Here is a 23967-nt window from a genome sequence, read left to right on the forward strand (position 1 = left end):
CTACCCAACAACGGGCTCACTGTCTAGAAGGGAGAGAAAGACAACGAAACAAAACATAGTAACAAAATAAAATAAATAGGATAGTAAATATGTACAAGTAAAATAGAGTAATAAATCTGTACAAACATATATACAGGTGCTGTGGGGAGGGGAAGGAGATAGGGTTGGGGGAATGGGGAGGGGGAAAGGAAGGCGGTGGGTGGGGGTTCAGTCTGGGTCTCTCTACTGTCTTGCTGTTGGCTCCACTGCTTGAAACTCCTTCTGACTGCTACCCCCGGGTCTGCTTTCCTGGCTTGTCTTTCCCCTGCCCTGACAGCATGTCCCACCTCCCCCACACCATGGCTCAGGGCTAGGTCCTCTATTTTTCTCCCTTTACAGCCACTTTCTTGGGAGCTTATCTGTCCACATGGTTTCAGTTACCAGCTGTAAGCAGATAACTCTCAGATCTACATCTTCCACCCTGACCTCTCAAACTCACTCCAGTTCCTTATTTCTTTCTTTTCCTCTTGTCTGAAAGAGTTTGTCACCTCCCTCTCCCGTTCCTCCTCTTTAGCTGTCCCACTTTCACCACCCCCAGCAATAGGCCCACTGCCCCGAGTTCCCCAAGCTGACAGTTTTGGAGTCATTTTTGGCTTATCTCTCTCATCATCATCATCATCAATCGTATTTATTGAGTGCTGACTGTGTGCAGAGCACTGTACTAAGTGCTTGGGAAGTACAAGTTGGCAACATATAAAGACAGTCCCTACCCAACAGTGGGCTTACAGTCTAAAAGGGGGAGACAGAGAACAAAACCAAACATACTAACAAAATAAAATAAATAGAATAGATATGGACAAGCAAAATAAATAAATAAATAAATAAATAGAGTAACAAATATGTACAAACATATATACATATATACAGGTGCAGTGGGGAAGGGAAGGAGGTAAGATGGGGGGATGGAGAGGGGGACGAGGGGGAGAGGAAGGAAGGGGCTCAGTCTGGTAAGGCCTCCTGGAGTAGCCCTCTCTCTCTCTCTCTCCCTGATTAGTTCACTCCATCCAATCCATAACCAAGTCCTGATGATTCTTTCTCAGGAATATTTCTCAAATTTGCCTCCTATTCTCCACCCTCATAGCACTAGCCACCTCTTGCAATGGTTCCAGTTTCCCCCAACTCAACCATCCTACCAGACTCAATCATGAGAATCACATTCTTCCAGTATCATTTCCCTTTCTGAGAAGGCAACATTGTCCCCTCCTTGCTGCTTGGATCCAATTAAAGCTCTTTCCCACTACTAGTCCCTCTTTCATCTACTTACCCTGAACTCCCTCTACAACCTTGATCCCATTTCCTCTTCTCCACTCGGCCTCTGCACAAACTATTCCCTCCTCTTTGCCAAACCAGGCCTCTTCCTGACTGAAACCCTGCACACCTCCTCTGTGTAGTCTTGCCAGATTAACCCTTCTTGGGTCCAGTCATTCCAATCACCACCCCAATCAATCAATGGTATTTATTGAGAACTTACTGTGTGCGGAACGCTGTACAGAGCACATGGGGGACTAGAAATAGAATTGGTAGGCATAGTCCCTGCCCTCAAGGAGTTTATAGTCTAGAAGGAGAATCTACAACAACCATCAGTAATCCCTCCATCTCTCCCATCCCCAATCAACATACTAAACCATCTTAAAATAACAATAGTAATATTAATAATAATATTTGTTAAGCACATTCTACGTGCCAAACACTGAACTAAGCACTGGGATAGGTACAAGATAACCAGGTTGGAGCTCATCCCACATGGGGCTCACATTTTAAGTGGGAAAGGGAACAGGTATTGAATTTCCATTTTACAGAGGGGGATACTGAGGCACAAAGCAGTTAAGTGACTTGCCCAAGGTCACACAGTAGGGAAGCATGATCTTCCCCCTCACTTACCACTCAAAACCTAAAGGGATCCTGGAAGTTCTTGACACCTCCCTCCTTCGCACTGGGGCTTTTCCCCCACCTAAGCTCAACACAGAGCAGAGGATCAAAGGAAAGCTCTGGGTGGAGGGTGGGAACTTGGGGTTTACGTGGGAGAGGATCCACTTCTCTGTGGGGGCAAACGAGCAACAGAAGCTGCTCATGGCCCCAGAGTCTACCTTCTATGCAGGCCCTTAGATCATCAGGCTCTGGCAGATGCCTGTTCTCAAGGGGACCAGGGTGGGGAGGAGATGAAGAGGGGAAGTGGTAGGAGGTCAGATTCAGGGCAAGCCCCACACTCCAGAGAAGAAAGAGAGAGAAAGCTAAGAGCTACTTCACTGCCTCCATGCTGCAAGCATCCGCTGGGCCCCCTGGCTGCTCCCTGGGGATTCCCTGGCCCTACTCTCTCTGTCCCTCTCAGGATCACACCTGGAGAGTTTCTAGTACTCTACCAGTCTTGGCTACAGGAGGGAGAGTCGAGCAGAGGCCCACCCATTCCATTCCTAGCTTGGGGCAGTGGCTAGTGAGTGCTACAAGTCAAAATTCACCTGGTCTGGGCATCAATGGCAGAGGAGAGAGTCGAGGCAGACGCTCAAGTTTACTGCATGGAAGAAGGCAATGGTAAACCACTTCCGTATTTTTACCAAGAAAACTCTATGGATACACTACCAGAACAACTGCAGATGTGGGGGAGGGGGGCGTTCTGGGAGAGATGGGTCCATGGAGTCGTTATGGATAGGAAATGACTCGACAGCATAAGATGAGACTCTCTGTCTGGGCCTCACGTGGAGGAGAGGGGAATAAGGCCACCGGCCTAAGTGGACCCCAAGGGGTGTTTCATTTGGACACCCTCCCTAGTGTCAGTCCAAGCCCTCCTCCAGGCCCCACAGGAGAGTATGTGAAGCCCCGAAAGACTTGGAGAAGAGACAGGGGTCAGCACTGCTGAATGTTGTAGCCACTGTCCTTGTAGCAGAATGGAAGGCAAGAGGGGTAGGCTGGTGGTGGTGGGGATTAAGGAGGAGTTGGGAGGACTCATCGTGGACCCGATCTGTTGGCCTCAGCCAGTCAGGGCCCCAGGAAGATGGACTGGGCTCACACCAGGGTGAGGGTGTATCTGTCTCTAAGCTTGGGGTCTCCTCGGGCCTAGGGAGCAGCAAGTCTCCCATGCACCCTTTGTGACCATAAATCCCAGGGGCCCGCAGGAACAGTAGCTTTGGGCATTTGCTGCCTGTAACTTACTTCCTCCCTTTTCCTCCCCAAGTCTCCCCAGAAATGAGGTCAGGTCATGTGCTGGCCCAGATCAACTTCCATCAGTGCTGGGGCTCAGCTTGGTCTGCACAGGTTCCCTAATTTGGTGGGGGAGGGGAGAGGTGTCGGGGTATAGTTCTAGCCTGGGAGGAGGGTCCATCCCTTCAGGCCTTACACCAGACACCCACAACCTCTCTGCTTCTCCACCCTTCTCTCAGATATGATGCTTCTACTCTGTGGGTCTTGGCAGATTTCTGTCCCCTTCCCACAGCTCCCCACCTGAGTCCCCTCCCTCCATTCCAGCCTTCCAATCCTGCCTTCTGACTCCACCTCAGGCTCTCCCTGTGCTCGCTCGGAGGATTCCCTGTTCCCACTGCCTTCCAACTGGGCCCAGCAATGTGCCTTTAAGGCTCCCCCCAAAGCCCAGTCAAGCAGATGGAAAGGCTCTGCAGTGGTTCTGCTCTGCGCCATCCAGGAACCCTGGCCTCTGGCCAGCTGCTTCCTCCTGATTAAAGACACACATACACACGCACACACAAAACACACTCAAAAGATAGGAACAAATATACAATCACTGACAAACACATAAACACAAATGACTGCATATTCATGAACACAAATGTGACTGCATGCACATACACGCTCACATAGACACAAAGATAGGAACAAATACACCATCACTGACAAACACATAAACATAACTGAATGCATATTTATGACCACAAATGCGATTGCGCGCACGCATGCGCACATGCGCGAGCACACACACACACACACACACACACACACACACACACACACACACACACACACACACACGAGCACATCCCTCTGCCTGGCTCAGCTGTTTACGAAGCCCCTCAATGCCCCAGCTCCAGATTTTTCCAGGTCGACTCCAGTTTCAGGAAACAGCCGGGTGTCCACGTAAGCACTGCTGCGCCCCAGTCTCTAGAGCAGCTGGAGGAAAGCCAGCCCCCCCACTCGCCTCCCCCGACCCGCTGCCTGGGCCCTTCCTCACAGCCCCTCTCCCCTTGGCAGCCCTCTTTGAGATCAGGTTGCAGCCAGCGGGAGAAGCAGCGGAGAGGCGGAGACATCCGGAGTGGAGGACGTCGGCGTCGACGACGAGGACGGCAGGGGTGGCGTCGTCACCCCCACTCGTCAGCCAACACCAGGTCCTGCGAGCAGCTTTCTGTGGGCACTTCCTCGTGGAGGGGACGGCCTGCTCCCCTTATTCTTTCCTCTACAACTGGGGAAGCAGAGGAGTCTGACCAATCCACAGCAACGGGGTGCCAGCGCGGGAGGTGGGTGAGGGGAGATGCCACCCCCAGAGTCCTTTTGACTCCCCAACACTGCCTGGCTGAGGAGCAGGGAAAGCAGGCCCACTGCCTGCTTCAAAAGAGTCGAGACTCCTTCCTCTCTTTACCCACCGCCCCCCAAACCCCAAGAGAAGCAACATGGCCTAGTGGATACGACACGAACCTGGGAGTCAAAAGGACCTGGGTTCTAATCCCAGCTCTGCCACTTGTCTGCTCTGTAACCTTGGGCAAGTCACTTCACTTCTCTGTGCCTCAGTTACCTCATCTGTAAAATGGGTATGAAGACTGTGAGCCCCATGTGGGACAGGGACTACGTCCAATCTGATTATCTTGTATCTACCAGAGAGAGAGAGAGAGACAGAGAGAGAGAGAGAGAGAGAGAGAGAGAGAGAGAGATCGCTCCCCTCCCAACCCCACATATTCCCGCTTCTTCAGGCCAGTTTGAAGGCTATGCCTCCCAACAGGACAGGACCCTCAGGCTATTAAATAGAAGTGCTGATGAGTCTTCACTGGGGCTGAGGGAGGAAGGGTCCAACCAAGGCTGGGACCCTCAAGGGTTACTGACCACAAAGGCAGGGAATGAGACCCATCACCCGTCAGCCCAGAGAGCCCAGGGTGAGGAGGACATTTCATAGGTTCATGTGCTGCCCCGTGTCACCACGGTGTCTACGTGCTAGGCAAAGTGAGAACATTAATAGCTCTACTTGGGCCAAATGCTTAAGTAAGAGAGCCAGGTGTAACTGTGCCAGGCGTGCTACGAGGTGCATGCTGAGGGCAGGCTACACATGCCAAATGGGAGCACGGCATATCTGGGGATAACAACGGGGGATATTTGCACAGGTGTGCTTACTGTATCCATGCAAATCTTGGGATTCCCTCTGCCTGAGCACCTCTGAGTGGGAGTGACTGTCTGTATACCTGTTTGGTCACTTCAAACAAGGCTATAAACGAACACGCTTTTAGCTGAACTTGGCCCTGGTTCTTGGCTCCGTGTGAATCCTGGGCGTCTGCTTGGTTGGATATCCAGTTAGTAAGGGTGTGTTTGCAGAACTGAAAGCGGAGCTGTGTCTGTGTACTCAGGGTTGTCTCAGAGTTGGGGGAGGGACTATGCAGCTTGATCCAGGGAGGTATGGTTTATGATGTCAGTTTCATTTTAGCCATGACATCATTCAGGAAGAGGCAGGCCCTGGTGGCCTAACACTATCAGTGGCTGTGCCGATTAGATGGAACAAATTTCATAAGAGGACACAACAATAATCCCGTCTCCACGTCTGCTCCGGGGAGCCTCATTTCTAAACACCCATCTAACCGATAGAGTATTTCAAAACTTTTATTCCACCCTATGGATGATTTGGGGCCCTTTAGGGTGCCATATACTGAAACCTAACCCTAAACACTCTTCAACTACTTGAGGAGCCCGATGATTCACACTGTCAGTTGGTTTTAATTTTGGAAAGACATCAGTGTTTGGAATTTATCAATGACCCAACTTAGAGGCATTTCTGCCACTCCCTCCACCTGCAATAGAATCAACATCAAGTCCTTTTTGAGGCATCATTTATGTGGGCAGAGCACTTGTGCTAGGCCTTGCCTGGCTACCCTCTCATTCCTCAGGCCTCCCACCCCTCACTGACGACTATACACTTGGCTGTTTACCCCTTAAGTACTTTGATACTCACTCCAGCCCCGCAGCACTTAGGTAAATATCCTTATACTATATCCTTATCGTCTACTATTTCCCCTATCTGTCATTTATTTTAATGTCTGACTCGCCCTGAGCTCTTTGTAGGCACAGATCACATCTTCCAAGTCTATATTTTACTTTCCCAAGTGCTTAGTACACAGTAAGCACTGTGAACACAATAAGTGCTCAATAAATACCAGTGATTCACTGATTGATAGTTGGGGGACAGAGAAAAGGAATAAAGCATATAATCCCTGGCCTCCGGGAGTTAACATTTGTCAGAGAGGTGGGTGGGGAATGGAACAATAATAATAATAATAATTGTGATATTTGATAATAACAATAATAATAATAATAAGTGGTATTTGTTAAGCACTTACTATGTGCCAGGCACTCTACTATGTACTGGGATGGATACAAGCAAATCGAGTTGGACATAGTCCCCATGCCATTTGGGGCTCACAGTCTCAATTGGGCTCACTTTCTCAATTCCCATTTTACAGATGAGGTAACTGAGGCACAGAGAAGTGAAGTGACATAGCAGACAGATGGAGGAGCGGGGATCAGAACCCATGACTTCTGACACTCAGACCTGTGTTCTGCCCACCATGCCATGCTGCTTCAAGCTGTGTGGCCTAGTGGAAAGAGCACGGGCCCAGGAGTCAGAGCCCCACTGGACCGCAGGCAACAGGGATAATGGGAAGGGCAAGGACATCAGCACTCCCAAACTTCAGCTGTCAATCCTATGTATCCTTAGGCCAATCAGGATGCACACAAGAGGCAGCTGCACCACAGACCTGCTGCCTTGTCCCCAGGAGCCCAACCTAGCGATCTCAAGGCAAACTGGGTTCATCAACTGCTACAAATTCAAGCTACCACTCCGCTCCTTTGTGTTGAAGCCAAACCCGGAAACAGGACTGATGCAATAAAACAAATCTGTTAAAATTCTCTGTGATTTTTGCAGGCCACTGTGCCTGTTATATGCCAGGGGGATCCCCAAAGATTTATAACAAGGGCTTGAAGTGTGGAATAATAATAATAATAATGATAATTGTGGCATTTGTTCAGTATGTACTATGAGCCAGACACTGTACTAATCACTGGGGTAGTGGCATGCTGTCCCACTTCTATTCTGGAGAGCATGAGTCTATCCCCTCCCTTTGGGAAAATGTTGTCACAGAAAAGTTAAGGGAAACAAGCAGCGACGCGGCAGGCGGTGGTGTCCCTGGGAGACAAGAAGTGTAGCCTTCTGGGCAGATGAGCGCCTAGCACTTGCTGACTCCTCCATGGAATAAGAGGCTCTTGGCTGCAGCACAGCTTGGCCCGCACTCCTGGGCTCCCTCCTTCCCCCTCCCTCTTTGGGTTATTCTTAGCAACGGGTGACCTCAGTTTGCTCCCTCCAAGTAATAGGAAAGAGAAGCCTGGAGCTTCAGAGCCACTTCCCTCCTATCCCCAAGCTGGGGCCAATCCTCATGGGTCTGCCCCTAGGAAAGAGGTGGTGCTTGGTAAAATGGGAAGCAAGCCTCAGAGCCAATGGTAAACGAGATGGCTGGGGACCAGAGGAGATTTGGCACTCCCAAAGATCACAGGGAACTTTCCCTCGACTTGCCTGGAGAGTCGCTGGATAAGGAAGGGCAAGGAGCACGGGTCACCTCAGCCTTCGATGACTGACGAGAACCAATTCTTGCCGCCCGTTGTCTGAAACCCTCCACCCTTCCCCGACTCTTGAAGGCCCCTTATCTCCCTCCTTCCACCCCCATCCCTTTGTCTCTAGGACCAGCAGGACACAAAGACACAGCTTCTACACCATCCAACAACCATCAGACAGCTCAGAAAGGTTTTCTGTTTTTTCTTACCCCCTCCTCAGCCACTTGGATATGGTTCATGCCATCCAACATTTTGCATTCCCCACTGAGGTCTCCCTCCTGCACTAGCAAGGGATTGGGAGACAAAAGACCTGGGTTTGAGTCCTAGCTCTTCCACTGACCTACTATTGTGACCTTACGCAAGTCACATAACATCTCTGGGCCTCAGTTTCTTCATCTGTCCAAAGGGGATAAGAAGGATTGTGCACTTCTTGTATAAAACAAGAATTGTGTTCGATCTAATAGCCTTGAACCTACCCCACTGCTGAGCACACAGTAAATGCTTAATAACTGCCATTGTCAGCATTGGTATTATTATCATCATCATTCATCCATAGAGCCCAGGTTCGCATTTCTGGTTGCCCTGACTCCGTCTCAAGTCTCTAGAGAATTCTGTTTCTGGCCTCTCATCCTGGGTCCCTGAGTCTCCTAAGGAGCAGCAAGAAGTCTACAGCTTCTTTCTTCCCCAGTCTTGGTGCTACCTCTCCCTCTTCAGAGTGAAAGATTTTGTTTTCAGAGTTTATCCCTTCCTTCTTCCTTTCTACCTGTTTTCCATGGATCTCGATTCACTCCCCTTTCTGTTCACATCTGTCAGACAACTGGGCCAGGTTTTCTCATCCCCCTTCCCTCCTCATACAACTTCTCTCGGCTCTACTGGGGGACACCCGCTCAGCATCTTTGACCCTTCCTAGTAAATCTATTCTCTTGGATTCAGTCACAACTTTATCCACAGCTCTGTCCCCTGGGGCCTGGGCTCTGAACCCATCTTTGCCCAGTAACCTTTCCCTTCTCTTCATTTACCCCAGCTCCAGTCCACAGAAGTTTTCTGTGCAGGAAGTTCTGGGGACAGTCTACCGTACTGAACTCTCCCAAATGCTTAGCATAGTACTCTCTACACAGCAAGTGCTCAATAAATGCAATTGCCTGACACTTGTGATGGTTTGCCCCAGCCTGTGCACGCCACTCTTCATGGGATGAGTTGGCTGTTGACTTCCTTTCTTTCCCATCTGGGGTCTTGCTTATTTCTCTGCTTTCCAAAGCCCTTCCACCCTAGGCTACACACACACTGTGAGGCTCTGGCCTTAATGTTACGGCTTTCTCTCTGGAGTGACTCTGCCTGGCTGAAGCCTCTGTCTTCCCTGGCATCTCCTCCCCTTCCACTGAACCCTAATGTTATTGGAGACGTGCAATGGAATACCTGGCCCTGATACCAGGGCCCCTCCAGCCACTCACCAAGGGCAGCCGCCCTAGGGCCCATGGTACTAATCCTGGAGGCCCAAATTCACCTTTTGGGATAATTATGCCCTCAACATGAACACCTCTCCTGGCTGGATCCGAAAATGACCCGGCTTCCAAGTTCTGAGAATCTCTGAATTGGGTTTGGGGCCTGTGCTTTAGGGTTTCAGAGTCACTCACACTCATTCTCCACTGGGATAGACCAATGGGGATACCTAGAGCTTCACTGGCAGGCACGTAGTGTTTCCCTGGCAAGCACGCTGCTACTGTGCTACCACTGAGCTCCTCACTCACATCTCCTGTCCCTCACTCCTCCACCCCTCCCTATTTCCCTGCCTTTGTTTCCCACTCAGTGTTGGCATTGCCTCCTGCCACTGCGTCTTTTAGTCTGTCATTCAGAATCTGGGACCCCCTCCCTCCATCCCCCATCCTTCCCACTGTGAGGAGACTGCTGCTCCCTCTGCTCTACTGACAGGGCCGAACTCATTAGCCTGACAGAACTCACTCTGAAGAAGCTGTGGATTGAGGCTTCTTCAGGAGACTCACATTCCTTTCTCTCTGTGTGACTTTGGGCAAGTCAATTAACTTCTCTGGGCCTCAGTCACCTCATCTGTAAAATGGGGATTAAAACTGTGAGCCCCCCGTGGGACAACCTGATCACCTTGTAAACTCCCCAGTGCTTAGAACAGTGCTTTGCATATAGTAAGTGCTTAACAAATGCCATCATTATTATTTCTCTCATCTTCCTTCTCCAGCCAGCCAGCAACCTTCAGGACCATTCTCCTTCACTCTACTTGTCTGTGGGCCCTCGCCGACCTTTCTGTAGTTCCCGGGCTTCTCCCCTGCTGTTTTTTTTTTATGGCCTTTGTTAAGCGCTTACTGTGAGCCAGGCACTGTACTAAATGCTGGGGTAAATACAAGCTAATCAGGTTGGATACAATCCACGTCCCCTATGTGGTTCACAGTCTCCATCCCCATTTTACAGGTGAGGTAACTGAGGCACAGAGAAGTGAACTGACTTGCCCAAGGTCACACATCAGACAAGTGGTGAAGCTGGGTTTAGTACCCAGGTCCTTCTGACTCCCTGGGCCGTGTTCTACCCTGCTTCTTCACCAGTTGTCTGCCTTCTGGTAAGCAATGTCATGCTCTTCTGCTCTCCTGCCCCGTTCAGTGGGACCTCAAATTTTCCCCACTCTGCACTCTCGGTGAACTTATCTCATTGATACAGAGCCCTTGCGCACATAATAGAAAAAAAATGATGTGAAAAACCCATCCCCGTCTGTTTGAGGAAATGAGTCCCTCCAAACCCTGGTTTCGACTCCCAAAACCCATGATTGGACCCAAGGTGACAAATCAAACCGGATTAATTTCCCCAAAGTGTTCCATCAGCACAAGAACAGGCAAGAGAGAACTGGTTATGGCCAAGAGGTGGTCAGTGATACCTTAAAGCAGGACCATCAGCAGTAGCATCATCATCGTCATCCCAACCACCACCACTAAAATCGATTTCAGGGTGTCTACTCTAGCTCTAACCTCAGTCTAGATCCAGAGAGCAGAAGATGTGAGGAAGCTGGTCTTGGTAAGCCAGGGTTTTTGGGATTAGCTCTGTCTAGCGCTGGATCCAGCCTCCATTCCAGGCCAAGCAATGCAGGCAGCCATCGGGAACTGGCTTTGGCCACAAACCTTAAGGGTCTGCTGCAGCACTCCTCTAGCTGGCAACGCTCTGCCCGCCACTGTGGCTGAGAAGATTCTCCGCTTCCTCTACACCCAGCAGCCCTGTTTCCTCACAAAGCTGCAGTGAGAGGCTCCCTGTGGAGGAGGGACATGTAGGGGCAACATCTGGGCCCCAGGGCAAGGTTAGCTTCCTAACTCTAATCCGGCTCCTCTCCCAACATCCTAATTGGATTCAATGGGTCTCTCTGCTGCCAGAGGGTGGGAGAATATGAACAACTTGGATCAGTTGGAAGCCGAGACATTTTGAGGACCTAACCATTTGGCCCCCCAGGCCAAAGCCTTCATTCATTAAATTCTTGGATTTGCATCACTCTTTCCAGGTGAGACATCTCCTTTTATCTTTCCCATACCGACTATTTCCAGATACTGAATTTGGAGTGGGAGATGAGGCTGGGGGTGGGAGTGAGAGGATGGGCACAAAGCCACTGTATCATCACCTGCTAGGCTGAAGAGGTGATACTAGCACATCCAGATAAAAGGCATTCATGGCAACAGTTAGATGAGCCAATGCAGTCTCCCCTTTCTGATTTCAACTCCGAATCTCATCAGTCTCTGAGAGCCTGGCAACTCCCATAGTTAATTACGATAAAAAGCACTAGTAGTGAATCCCCCATAGTTGGCTGGATAACAAGTCAGGAATTTACATCTCTAACACCGAAACAGATTCATGCAATTATCTCTCTCTGCCATTATGTTTCCTCCATGCAGACTTGGTCACTGAAAAAGGCCATTCCCAACCCCACTAATCCCCAGCGAATTTCCATTTCTGCTTCATTGGGGATGTTGCAAAACTTCCTAGTCACAACACTTCCCCCTAACAGGGTAACCTTTCCCTCAGAACACTTTCTTTATTGGGTCCTCATCCTGGAATTTTCTCTCCCCAATTCCTAGCTCAAGGGATAGACTGGTGACAGAAGGAAGTGAATGTCTTTCCATCTCCCCTCCCCTCTCTAGCTCCTGAAAGGGGCAAAACAAATATGCCGAGGGATCTGGGTCAAGGGTCCAAGTCAGAGATAATTCCCTTCACTGTGCAATGCTACTGCATGGCCTAGTGGAAAGAGCATGGGACTGTGAGTCAGAAGACCTGGGTTTTAATTCCGACTCCATCATTTTGTCCACCGCGTGGACTTGGGCAATTCACCTAACTTTCCCTATCCTTCAGGTTCCTCATTGATAAAATGGAGATTAAATACCTCTTCTCCCTCCTGCTTAGACTGTAATCCCTGTGTAGGGCAGGGACTGTGTCTGCCCTGATTGTCTTGTCTCTATTCCTGTGTTTAGTTCAGTGCTTGACACATAATATGCACTTGTCACATACAACTATTATTATTATTGTTTTTCCTAACATAGGGGAGAGGGGCTTACAGCATGCTCACTGGAAATCACAGTAGTGTGCATGTCCCAGGCCTCTAAGGCAGAAGTCTGGGATTTATTTTCCTTGAAACGAGGGTATGGACCTCTGGACGAGGGAACTACACTGGAAAAACAGTGGGATGCAGGGGAGGTAGGCCCAAGCCTTGGCAGTGATCTGACTTCTGGTGCCCAAAGACATGTCCCCACCCCAAGGTGTCCCCATGGTCCTACCTCTGAATTGCCCACTTTGTACATCCTTACCCAATGACTCTGTATCTCAGCACAGTTCATGTGCCTCCAGGCAACACATCTTGGCTTCCCCGACCTGCCAGGCCAAGGCCTCAACAGGACTCTGGTCCAAATCCTCTGTTAGTTTTTGGCTCTGCCTCACACGCTCTCTAAGACTCCCCAGATTCGTTCGGTTAAACAGACAAAAGCTATAAGGAGGAAGGTTGCAGCTGTCTCTGCAACCCGAGTCTGATCAACCTCTAAGGGCCAGGCCCCGAGAAGGAATGATTGCAGTGGCCCAGTGGAACCCTCCTTCCAGCATGCCCCTCATCCTGGGGCGGCCCTATGCTCCCCAACCCCAACCGCAGTGCAACAACACCCAGAACAACATTGGTTTCAGGTACCGCTGCAGTGGCAACTCACCTCCTGCAGAAATCCCTTCCGGCCACCCAACTGACAGTGACCTGAAGTCGTCCCAGAACCAATGGAGATGAAGATCAGATGGGGGGAGGCTTTCCCAGGGCATTTGTTGAGAACATAACCAAATCCTGAGGCTAAGCACCCCCCATCATCACTCCCACAAGGACCTTGGGGCTGGGGTAAGTTCAGGACTGGGATTGAGGGGCCGGGAAGGGGAACAGAGCCAAAATCAGCCCAGGGCAGCTGCCAATCCCACTGGGATGGAGGGAGCCTGACCATTCTCCAGGCCAAAGGCAAGGCACCCTAATGCTGCTTTACTGGAAAGAGATAGGATGAAAAACAACCTAAGCCTCCGAGTCCGGGAGGCAGAGTTTTGGGAGATCCTGTCCTCGGGGGAGAGAGCAGGCGCCTCTGCTGCCTCAGCACCCCCTAGTGTACTCAGAGTTACCTCAGCCACTCCTCAGGTCCCCCAAATCCCCCTCTCCTACTCTGGGAGCTTCCTTCAGTCAGCTCTGGGAAGAGTTCAGTCCCACTCATACCCTCTGGGCAGAGGACTAGGGCTTGGGGAAGGGAGACAGCTCCAGAAGGCATCCTCTTTGCTCATCTGCTTGGCTGACTGCCAGTAACTCCCCTAGGAGACACCCAGCCCTGATGGGTGTATGTTAGGTCGCCTGCCTCACCCCTTTCTTCTGGTCACTCAGTGTACCTAGATCTCGCCTATCTCACCACCAACCTCTCAGCCATGTCCTGGCCTCTGGCCTGGAACACCCTCCCTCTTCACATCAGACGGAAGATTACTCTCTCTGTCTTCAAAGCCTTATTGAAGGCACACCTCTTCCAAGAGGCCTTCTCTGGCTAGGTCTTCATTTCCTCTTCTCCCACTCCCTTCTCTGTCACCCTTGCACATGGATTTGCACCCTTTATTAACCTCTCCCTCAGCCCCACAGCACTTATGAATACATCATTTATTTATTATAATAATAATAATGCTAATAGTTATTGTGGCATTTTTAAAACACTTAATACGATGATATTTGTCAAGTGCTTAACTACGTTCCAGGCACTGTACTAAGAGCCGGGGTAGATACAAGATAATTGGATTGGACACAGTCCCTGCCCCACAAAGGGCTCACAGTCTTAATCCCCACTTTACAGATGAGGGAACTGAGGCACAGAGAAGATAAGTGACTTGCCCAAGGTCACACAGCAGACAACTGGCACAGCCGGGATTAGAACCCAGGTCCTTCTAACTTCCGGGCCCATGCTCTATCCACTAGGCCAAGCTGCCTCTCTACTAATGTCTGTCTCCCCGTCTAGACGGTAAATTCACTGTGAGCAGGGAACGTATCTACCAACTCTATTTCACTGTATTCTCCTAAGGGCTTAGTACAGTGTTTTGCAAACAGTAAGAGCGCAATACACATGATTGATTGATCGGCCGATTGGTCTCCGCCCTCATCTCCCAAATCTGGTCTCTGCCCTTCTAGTTGTAGGCCTCCCTTTTCCTTGAAGATCCCAGTTCCCACCAAATTCTGATTGGACCTGTCTCTCTTTCTCCTTCTCTTCCCCCTTCCCTTCCCTACTGTGCCCAGAAGCCACTCCTCCACACAGGCCACATTCCCGTGTTCCGCTGTCAGGCCTTGTGACCCGAGTCAGTCAGGACACTCACCAACGGATGCTTGCGTTTCCTTCCAGGCCGCCCCACCTTCCTCATGGGTGTGCCGGGCTCCTGTCGCTCCTCCCTGCCACGGGACTCCTCCAGCTCCTCTTCCTCCTAGGGGCACAAACAGAGTTCATCAGGGGGAGATTCCCTAACTCCCACAGCCCAGGCACAATCCACTAGGGGTTAAGAAGGTGCTTTCCCATGCCCCTCTACAGAAGGATCCTAAGCAGCCTGCTCAACCCCAAGCCAAGAGCAGTCAGGGCCTTCTCATTCCTGAAACCAAATGGGCCCACAGGGGCTGGGAGTTCTGGGTGGAAAAGGCTCCACCGCCCTTAGTGCGCTCAAGGATCGTCCGACCCAGGACTACAGGCTAGGAACCCCACAGCAGCTCCATCCCCGGAAGAAGCGCCCAAGCGCCTGGGGGTCTGCTATTTGAGAGGGCACTGGCAGGGCTGGGCCTGTTTTTCTAGGCTGAGAGACAGGCTCAACGATGCAGGGACGGGGCCTTGAGAAACCCAGCTTCCCCTCACCGTAGCCTCCGGCCATAGCCCGTCTCTGAGGCCTTTGACTTTTCCAGCCACGACCACCGGCTGCCCTGCCTCTGGCTCAGCATCAGTGGTAATAACGTCCCCGGTGGCCGCCAGCTCCCCAGCCTCCCCACTGCTGCCTGGCAACCGTGGTGTCTCCCGGCCTGCAGGGATGTTTACGCATGCGCACGGGCTCAGGCGCCGTCCCCCTGAGGCACTGCTGTGCCAGGACAGCAGTGGGCAGGAGAGGGAGCAGAAGGCAGCTCAAGGGGGAGCAGGCATGCCCAGAGGGTCCGTGTCTGCTGGAGGCAGCCTGCTCCCTAAGGGCCGGCCCAATCACGCTACCTCTCCCAAGGGGCTGGGGAGGGAGGGAGAGTGGAGGTGCTGAGCAAGGGCCCGGGGACTCGGCTGGGAAGAATGACGCCAAACCAGAAGCGCTGGGCAGGCGAGCAGGCTGGCGGGAGGAACCAGAGAGGAGGGGATGGGGGATGGGAGGAAGGCGATGTTGCCTGGACTCTGGTTCTTTAACTCCACTGGGGGAGGCTGGATTCCTACAAAGGGAGGGCCCATGAGCTAATAATCAAACAAATAATAATATGAGCCAGATCCTGCCAGGGCCTAAGATATCCTGATACATTCAGGAGCTTCATTAACTCTTCCAGACCTCCCACGCTCTCGCTAACAGTCTCTTTAAGCGGAGGAAATGGGTGGCAGCTCCAGACACCTACATTTGGCGGGGGGACCCTCAGGCCACCAGGGCTGTTAAGTGGCCATCCTGAAAGTGCCCACTCAGCATCTTTACCTCCAGCGTAACCGCTGTCCTGACCGCACCGGGTAGGGCAGGGAGTGTGGGCCCAAGTGGGGCAGACACTGCTCCTGAGTCTCCCAGGGGGCTTCCCCAATCCAGGCCCCAACCAAAGCCCCAGCTGACCCTGCCGGTTAGTAACCTCTCACTTCAGCGGGCAGCCCTGTTTGCAACTCTGAGGCAACTCCGAGGCCTGGAGAGTGTTAATGAGGTTTGTTGGGGGCAACTCGCAGTCAGGCCCTAGCTTGGGCCTGAGAGAAGCTGGTTCGATCGTGGTCTCATTCATTCATTCATTCATTCGTATTTATTGAGCACTTACGGTGTGCTGAGCACTGTACTAAGAACTTGGGAAGTACAAGTCGGCAACATACAGAGACGGTCCCTACCCAACAACGGGCTCACAGTCTAGAAGAGGGAGACAGGCAACAAAACATGTGGACAGGTGTCAAGTCATCAGAATAAATAGAAATAAAGCTAGATGCACATCATTAACAAGATAAATAGAATAGTAAATATGTACAAGTAATATAAATAGAGTAATAAATCTGTACAAACATATACAGGTGCTGTGGGGAGGGGAAGGAGGTAGGGCGGGGGGATGGGGAGGAGGAGAGGAAAAGGGGGGCTCAGTCTGGGAAGGCCTCCTGGAGGAGGTGAGCTCTCAGTAGGGCTTTGAAGGGAGGAAGCGAGCTAGCTTGGCGGATGTGCGGAGGGAGGACATTCCAGGCCAGGGGGAGGACGTGGGCCAGGGGGTCGACGGCGGGATGGGCGAGAGCGAGATACAGTGAGGAGGTTAGTGGCAGAGGAGCGGAGGATGCGTGATGGGCTGGAGAAGGAGAGAAGGGAGGTGAGGTAGGAGGGGGCGAGGTGACGGACAGCCTTGAAGCCGCTTGAAGTCTCGTTCAGTGCCGCTCTTTTCCCTGGGAAAGGGGGTCTGGGCCAGCTTAATCAGGATGCCTCGGGATGCCGCATCTACCTCCTGGCCCCTCCCAGCCAAGGACAGGGCGCCCCATCTTTGGACAGGGCACATCAGCGCCAAATGGGGTGGGCCTTGGGGTTGGGCAGGAGGCCTGCTCTGTTGACAAATCTGCCTTCGGCACGGCGCCTGCTGCTCCAAACTCTTCTGCGACAACTTGAAGCAGAGGCTTAAAGAGACTCAACAGGAGGAAGCAAAGCGGGCGGCTGTGCAGTCTGGGCAGCCAGTGATCCTCTGCTGACTCCCAGCCCACCTCTTCCCATCATCTCCTGGTAAAGATATTCAGGTGGGAACAGACTCAGTCCCTCCGTCCCGTCCGCCATCCCAAGCTCTTGATGTGAGGTGTCACTCCCAGGGAATGACAGGGAGCCCGTTTCCCCAAATCAGACTGCAGCTGCTCAGCTCTCCCTGCCCCGTTTGCATCCTTCCAAGCCCTCTGCACATCCAGCCTGATGAATCCTTAGTCTCTCAGGCCTGAGTCTTCAGCCGGGCACACTTCCCCTGGCCCTCCCCACGCACTCTTCCCCTCCTTATGGAGAGAAATCATGGTACAATGAGGGGAAGCAATCAATCAGTGGCTTCTTAGAGGACCCATGGCAGAGCCAGGACGGAATCCAGGGTCTCATTTCCCTGGGCTGGGACAAGGGACAATCCAGAGTTTGCTGAGGATCTGTCTCTCCCTAAGCCCACACAGCTTCTCCACCACTCCTACTCTCACTTCCTCTACTCTGTGCTTGCTAAGCCTGAGGGAGAGAAGGAGGGAGACGGGGGGGGGGGGGGGGGGGGGGAGCGAGGGAGGGGGGAGTGAGGGAGAGAGAGCAGGATATGTGCCAGGCTCCACCTTGTTGGCAGAAAGAGCAGCTCCCTCCACCTTCTCAGGCACCTCTTACCAGCCCCGCAACAGCCTTGGGAGTTTTAAGGGAGGAGAAGGAGCAGTATATAGGGGACAGGGTGAGTGGAGGCACCCTTCCAGATCTCAGTTCTCTGCAAGAGTCCTGTGGCACCACTCCAGACCCATCCTTCACCCATAACCCAGTCCAGGCTGCAGCTGCCAACCTTCTGCGGGTCTGCCTGGGAAGGCATGGCTTCCTGGGGTCGTAGCCTCATAGTCATGGCAGTGAAGCCTGATCTTGGCTCAACCTTGTTCTTGCCCTTTTATTTAGTTCCTCCTTTAAAGAACTGGGCTCAGGATACTACTTGAAAGAGTGTGTAGTGGGTGAAGGGGACAGTCAGCCTAGCAACTGAGAGACATTCCTTCTGTTTCCCTCTCTGTTTCTATATGCCCTCTGGGTCTATCCAGCCGCTCAGCTTACATCTGTCTTCTCTCAAAAACCCTCCGCCAGCTCCCTGTGTCGAACAAAAACTCCTCCCAATAGTTTTCAAGGCTGGCTTTTCACACCTTACCTATCTGCTCTTCACTGTTATTCCCCAGCCTGCTTCGCTCCACCCAAGCCACCAACCTTTTAACTGTACTTCACCTTTGACTTTCCTGTCCCATCTACTTCCTCTCACCTACTCTGTTCCCTAGCTTTGGGACTCCCTCTCTCTTCAGGGCAGACAGACCACAGCTCTTCCAACATTCAGAGTCCTCCCGAAATCCCACCTACCCAACCAACTTTCCAAGACTAATTTCTCAGCACACTGAAACATATCATTGCCTCAACCAACTCTAGCACTTAGGAACTTATTTACTCACTCCTTAGCACTCACTCGTTACGGGCAGGGAACATGTCTGCTAATTCTGCTGTACTGTACTCTCCCAAGTGCTTAGTACAGTGGTCTGCATATAGAAGTACTCAATAAATAACACTGATTGGTCTGGTCCATGTATTTATGTTGACCTCCCTAGTGTAGGTAAGCATTTTTATGTTTGACACCTCCATTAGAGTTTCTGCACTCTGTGGGCAAGTAAAGTGCCACTTCATTATTCTGTCTTTCCCAGGCGCCTAGTATAGTGCACTACAACAAGCACTTAGTAGGGTGCTTTGCACACAGTAAGCGCTCAATAAATACGATCGAATGAATGAACGAAAGTAGATGGTCAATAAATGCTGCTACCGCTACTACTACTACTACTACTACTACTCACCTCCAGTCCTGATTCACAACTGCTACACTTGCTGCCTCCCTCATTATACTGAAAGCTCTTCAAGGGCAGAGATCTCATCCTTCATCTTTTTACATATTCCTCAAGTGCCTTATAGAGTACTCTGTACACAGTAGATGCTCAAGAACTACGGGTGACACTAATTAATAGCAAAATTGCCTCTTCCACTCTGGTCACAGATCCATCATGAGGCCCTCGAGGAAGCTGGCTCTTTCCCTAATACACATGGAGAGTGAGTGACTAAACACAGAGTAGAAAATGATGTGGGGCCCATAGCGGACCACAAGCGGGGCCTGGGCCAATAATGATTACTGTTGTTAAAATAGCTGGAAGCAGGATGCTAAACTGAAATATGACCCTGAACAAAAAGGAAACATATTACAATTTTCCCTCTCTTTGTGCTTGCACTGCCCAGGATCGGCCTCTCTGGTGTAAAAGGGATTGGTGAGGGATGAGTAAGACTGGAAAATGAGACTAACAAAGAGAGGAGCTGGGAACTTGGAGAGGGGAGAAGGCAGGGCTGGGGCAATAACTGTTAAGTCTAGGAAGAGATGTTGTCCAGAGGCTGGTGACCAGCTGTTCTCCACTGCCACTGAGGACAACACAAGAGGAATAAGAATAAGGAGCTCTTTCTGACTGCTGAGGGCTGGGTTACCCTGGTACAGGTTCCTGGGGGAAAGCCGTGGAGAAGATGACAAAGGACAGAATAGAAATCCACCTGTCTGGGGTCAGTACAGTCCTATAGAGACCTGTACGAAACGGACTACTCCAGCCCGCAAACCCTTGGGCTCAATTCTCTCCTTTGCATCGTTTTTTCTCCGCTTCCCTGTTGGAGCCTGGGAAGTGCTAGTTATGGCCCATACTTGGCATGGAGAGGAGTATCCCTCCCTATTCCTCTTCCACAGTCTCCCCTCCAGCCCTAGGTCCGGAAGCAGGGATGAGTTGCCCCATGGCTCAGATGACCACTGGTGGGGAGTGGAGCAGCACTGCTTAGCAGATGCAGGGCCACTGGGAAGCCAAATCCGTGGCCGAGGCTGCCCAGCTATTGCCCCGTACCAGTAATATTCTTTGCCTGTCCCCATCGAGGCCCACCTTCCACTGTCCAAGGGGGTGTTTGCTCAGACCACATGGTTACAGACTTGTTTCCCTCCTCTGGGAGAAGGGAGGGGAAGAAGAATCGACTCCCACAACTCTGAAATCTATCTCCCTCCTCCCCACCCAGGCAGGCTCCTCCGCTCACGGCTGATCTTGCACTCTATCCTACCACTTCCTTGCATCTCACCGAGTTTTTGCCATCTTCTCAATTGAGAAGATTCCCATTCTTAGGCATGACCTCTAATCCCCAAACTCCCCGCATTTCTTCTCTCCCCTCCTCCAAGTTCTTCTCCTCCCTTAACTCAAACTTTTAAATAAGTTTGTAAAGACTAAATAAGTCTTTAGGCGCTTACAAAGTGAAGATACCCGCACTAAATGTCTGGGAGAAAAGTACACAGATTAAAAATGGGCAATGGTCCCTGGCCCTCAGGGAGCTCATGATCTAAGAATTAGAGAATAAGGCAGGGTGGGGGTTGGTGGGGTTGGTAGGCACACAAGCAAGGCACAACAACTTAAAAAGATTAAGACGAGAATAAATACATTAGAAGTTCATTCTGAGCTGTTTCCTATTGGTCTCTCCTCTGTCTCTCTTTCCACCTTCCTGCATTCTCTTCAGTTCCCTCACTCTTGCCTTCTCCCCTTTGCCACCCAGTCCCCCGGGAGAACCGATCACCCCCTCTCAGAGCCGGGCCACCAATGCTGCTGCCATTTGTGCCCACAGGCCAGGCCAGCTGATAGGAGCTGCTGCCAGTGATGCCACCCACCCAGGCGGAAGCAGCAGGGGCTCTAGGAGCAGCCCTGGCTCCTGCCAAGACCTGCGGACATCCCAAAAACCTGTGCGTGAAAGGGAGTTTCAGAAACGGCTGAAAACACAGAACCCGGCCTAACTGGAGTCTTCCATTGATGCACAACTCTAAGACAGGCCAGAGCAACTGCCACAGTGGTTCCCACTGCCCCTGAAGAGGAAGAGAAGGAGGAGAAGGAGGCAGCTAAGAGCTTCTTCTGCCTTTTTCTTGTTGCTCAACTCTGCCAATGCTACTCAAGTTCATGCATCCCTTCTCGACATCCCGGCCAAAGGAGGGACTCTATTAGTTGCCACCTTAGGTGTTCTAGGGGCGATAGAGCCCCAGATTTAGTGACTGTTCCCTCCAACTGGGGCTGTCCGGTCACAACAATGCTGGTCAAGAGACAGGGCGGTGGAGAAATGGATCTCCACTCAGTTCTGCCAAAGCACTTAGCACATTTTCTAGAACGCAGTGGCAGAATTAGGGGCTGACTTTCCAACCGTGCAGGTCCGTCTGGATCCGTGCAGCATGTCACGGTGCTGGGAGAAACATTTGTGCACCTGCCAGTGGCACTGGACCTCAGCAGGGCTTTAGGACATGTAAATCTAGATCCGGGATGAAGGAGGAAGCTTCTTCCTACTTTTCCTCCCCTTCCTATCTCTCCCTTAGCAAAACTACAATGGCAGCACTGACATTCCCAGATACACCAGTCTCCCCCTGTGAGTCCAGCCAGCACCGTCACACCAGAAGTCGCCTAGAGACCGGGTCCCTATCTTTTCCATCCCTCTGCCTAATATCCTCTTTCGGTGCTGCTACCATCTCCTGTTTCTCCCTCTGGCTGTCCCTTCTGGGTCCTCTCTGTCCCCATTGACTTCTCTGGCCTGGCTTCTCTGCTTTGTCCTCCTGAGAGGTCTCACTCACCCCAACACCTTGCTTTTTATGTCTGCACCAAGGATTCTCTTTACTGACTTCTCCCCTTCTGACTCACCCCTCTGCTAGTGGTGCTCAAGGTGGCTGCTGGAAAAAGGTCTTCCCTGATGGGACACAAATCAGCAGCCTCTGTCCACTGCAGCCAAACCCTCACCCGATATCTCTGCCTGAATGGCTTGCTAAACTTCAGGCTGAGTGAGGGGATAGGAGTATCCCTAACGGGTCACCTGAGGAGCCAAACGGAAGCCTCTTCCTTCCGGGACCTGCCTGAGTGTTTGCGTGTCTGTGTCTCTTCAAGTACAAACATGAGTCTCTATCCCTGCATAGGAGTATGTGTGCATCTCTGAATGTCTTTGTATATCTGTGAGGAGCTCCCTGCCTGGGTGAAGGGGGGCGTGGGGTGGGGAGGTTTGGGGGGAGGTTTGTGTGTGTGTGCGTGCGTGAATGCCTCTCTCCCCCTCTTGCCTTTGGATGACTCAGTTTTTCTGACGATGTCAATGGACTATGCATTCGGAGACACGTGTGTCTCTACAGGTGTGGGTGGGAATGGATGGGGGGGGTGGGCTGTCTCTAGGATGTGTAGGCATGTAGACAGGAGCACGTGTGCACGTCCCCATTCCCCTCGGCACGGCTCCCTGCAGTTGCTTCTCAGAATCCCTTCATCCGGGTGAGGGTGGGTATGCCAATTCTCTGTACTGCAAGTCTCAGTGGGGTCCGGTGGTTCCCTAGTATGCTCCGTGTGGGAATGGGAACTTGTATATGTTGCCGACTTGTAATTCCCAAGCGCTTAGTACAGTGCTCTGCACCCAGCAAGTGCTCAATAAATACGACTGAATGAATGAATGTACATCTAGCATGTCCACTCCACGGCACTCAATTTGGGTGCTTGTCTCGGCGCACAGATACTTGTTTGTATCAATCTACTGGATGTGCTTTTATGTGCATTCTGAACTGCCTTCTAGCCTTGTGCGTGTGCTTGTGGTGGCGGGGAGGGGAGGGTGTGTGTATCTATTTATCTTGTGCCAGCCATGTGTTTTTGTTTGTGTATACAGAGGGTTCTCCATGTTTATCAGCATCAGCGCTCTGGGTGCCTGCTCTCATCACCCGCGGGCGAGGACTTGGGGATCTCTGGGGCAGACTCGGGCCATTTCTTCAGAGTGGAATAGGATGGGTTCTGAAAGGCTGGGCTTCTGATGAGGACTCAGACCCAGAAGAGTGGAGCATGCAATGCCCTGACCTGGGCCCCCCGTCCCCCACACTTCCCTCCACCTCAGGGATGAAGCTAAGTTAGAGAGAAGGGGGCATCCCCTGAAGGGAAGCTCTGTCAAATCCTCCTCCTACCTTTAGGCTTGAGGCCAATCCCAAGGGAACCATTTGGGAAGCCACTGTCTCCCAGCCCCGTCCGCCTGTCCCTCACCTCCCAAGCTCTTCTTCTGCCCCCTTCCTCATCCCCTTGCCCCCCACCCCCTACCCCGCACAGGCAGCCCAAGGCATCTGCTCACCTTGCGGTCCTCGTCCCTCTCCAGAATGGAGCAGCTGCTGTCGATGGCACCACTGGAGGGCATCACGGGCAGGTGGGAGGCAGGAGGCAGGCCAAGGGTGAGCTGGGCTGCTGAGCTGGTCGGCTTTTTGTTGTGATTGTTTTTGAAAAAAATGTTAAAACTTAAAAAAAAACCCCACAAACCCCAGCGGGGAGCCCTGGCAGGGTGCTGACTCCTCTGGCCGTCCAGCTGTCCAGCCGGCTGTCCCTCTGTCCGTGGGATTGGGCTTCAAGCGGTCCACCTGCCAGAGGAGAGGCAGAGGAATCAGCAGCGGCACATCAAAGTCCAAGGGCTGTCTGAGCTCCCCGGCATCCTGCACCTCCTCGCTCAGATCTGCTCCTCCCACTTGCTTCCACGCTTCTCCTGGTTCCGCCTCTCAGGTCTTCCGCACCTCCACCCCTCCCGTAACACCACGGGCAAGCTCCGCTCCTCTGCCCACCTGGTCCCACCCCCCCGCCCCGCCGAGTTTCACCTGATTTTTCCCCAGCTCCAGGCTGGGGGCAGAAT

The 23967-nt window shown here is 51.9% G+C and overlaps 1 protein-coding gene across 2 annotated transcripts in view; it reads right to left on the reverse strand.

Annotated features, from left to right (window-relative positions):
- The window catches only part of DNMT3A (DNA methyltransferase 3 alpha), an 87207-nt gene extending 63655 nt beyond the window's left edge, over positions 1-23552 (reverse strand). For both annotated transcript variants that reach the window (XM_038751400.1, XM_038751399.1), the window contains exons 1-2: positions 23422-23552; positions 14701-14805 (exon numbers count right to left, since the gene is read on the reverse strand). In XM_038751400.1, the coding sequence (XP_038607328.1) occupies positions 14701-14805; positions 23422-23484 (168 nt within the window). In that variant the 5' untranslated portion in view covers positions 23485-23552. The remainder of the gene's footprint in view (positions 1-14700; positions 14806-23421) is intronic.
- Positions 23553-23967: the final 415 nt, after the last annotated feature.

Source organism: Tachyglossus aculeatus, chromosome 9 (genome assembly GCF_015852505.1).
Source record: "Tachyglossus aculeatus isolate mTacAcu1 chromosome 9, mTacAcu1.pri, whole genome shotgun sequence".
In the NCBI taxonomy this organism is placed as follows: domain Eukaryota; kingdom Metazoa; phylum Chordata; class Mammalia; order Monotremata; family Tachyglossidae; genus Tachyglossus; species Tachyglossus aculeatus.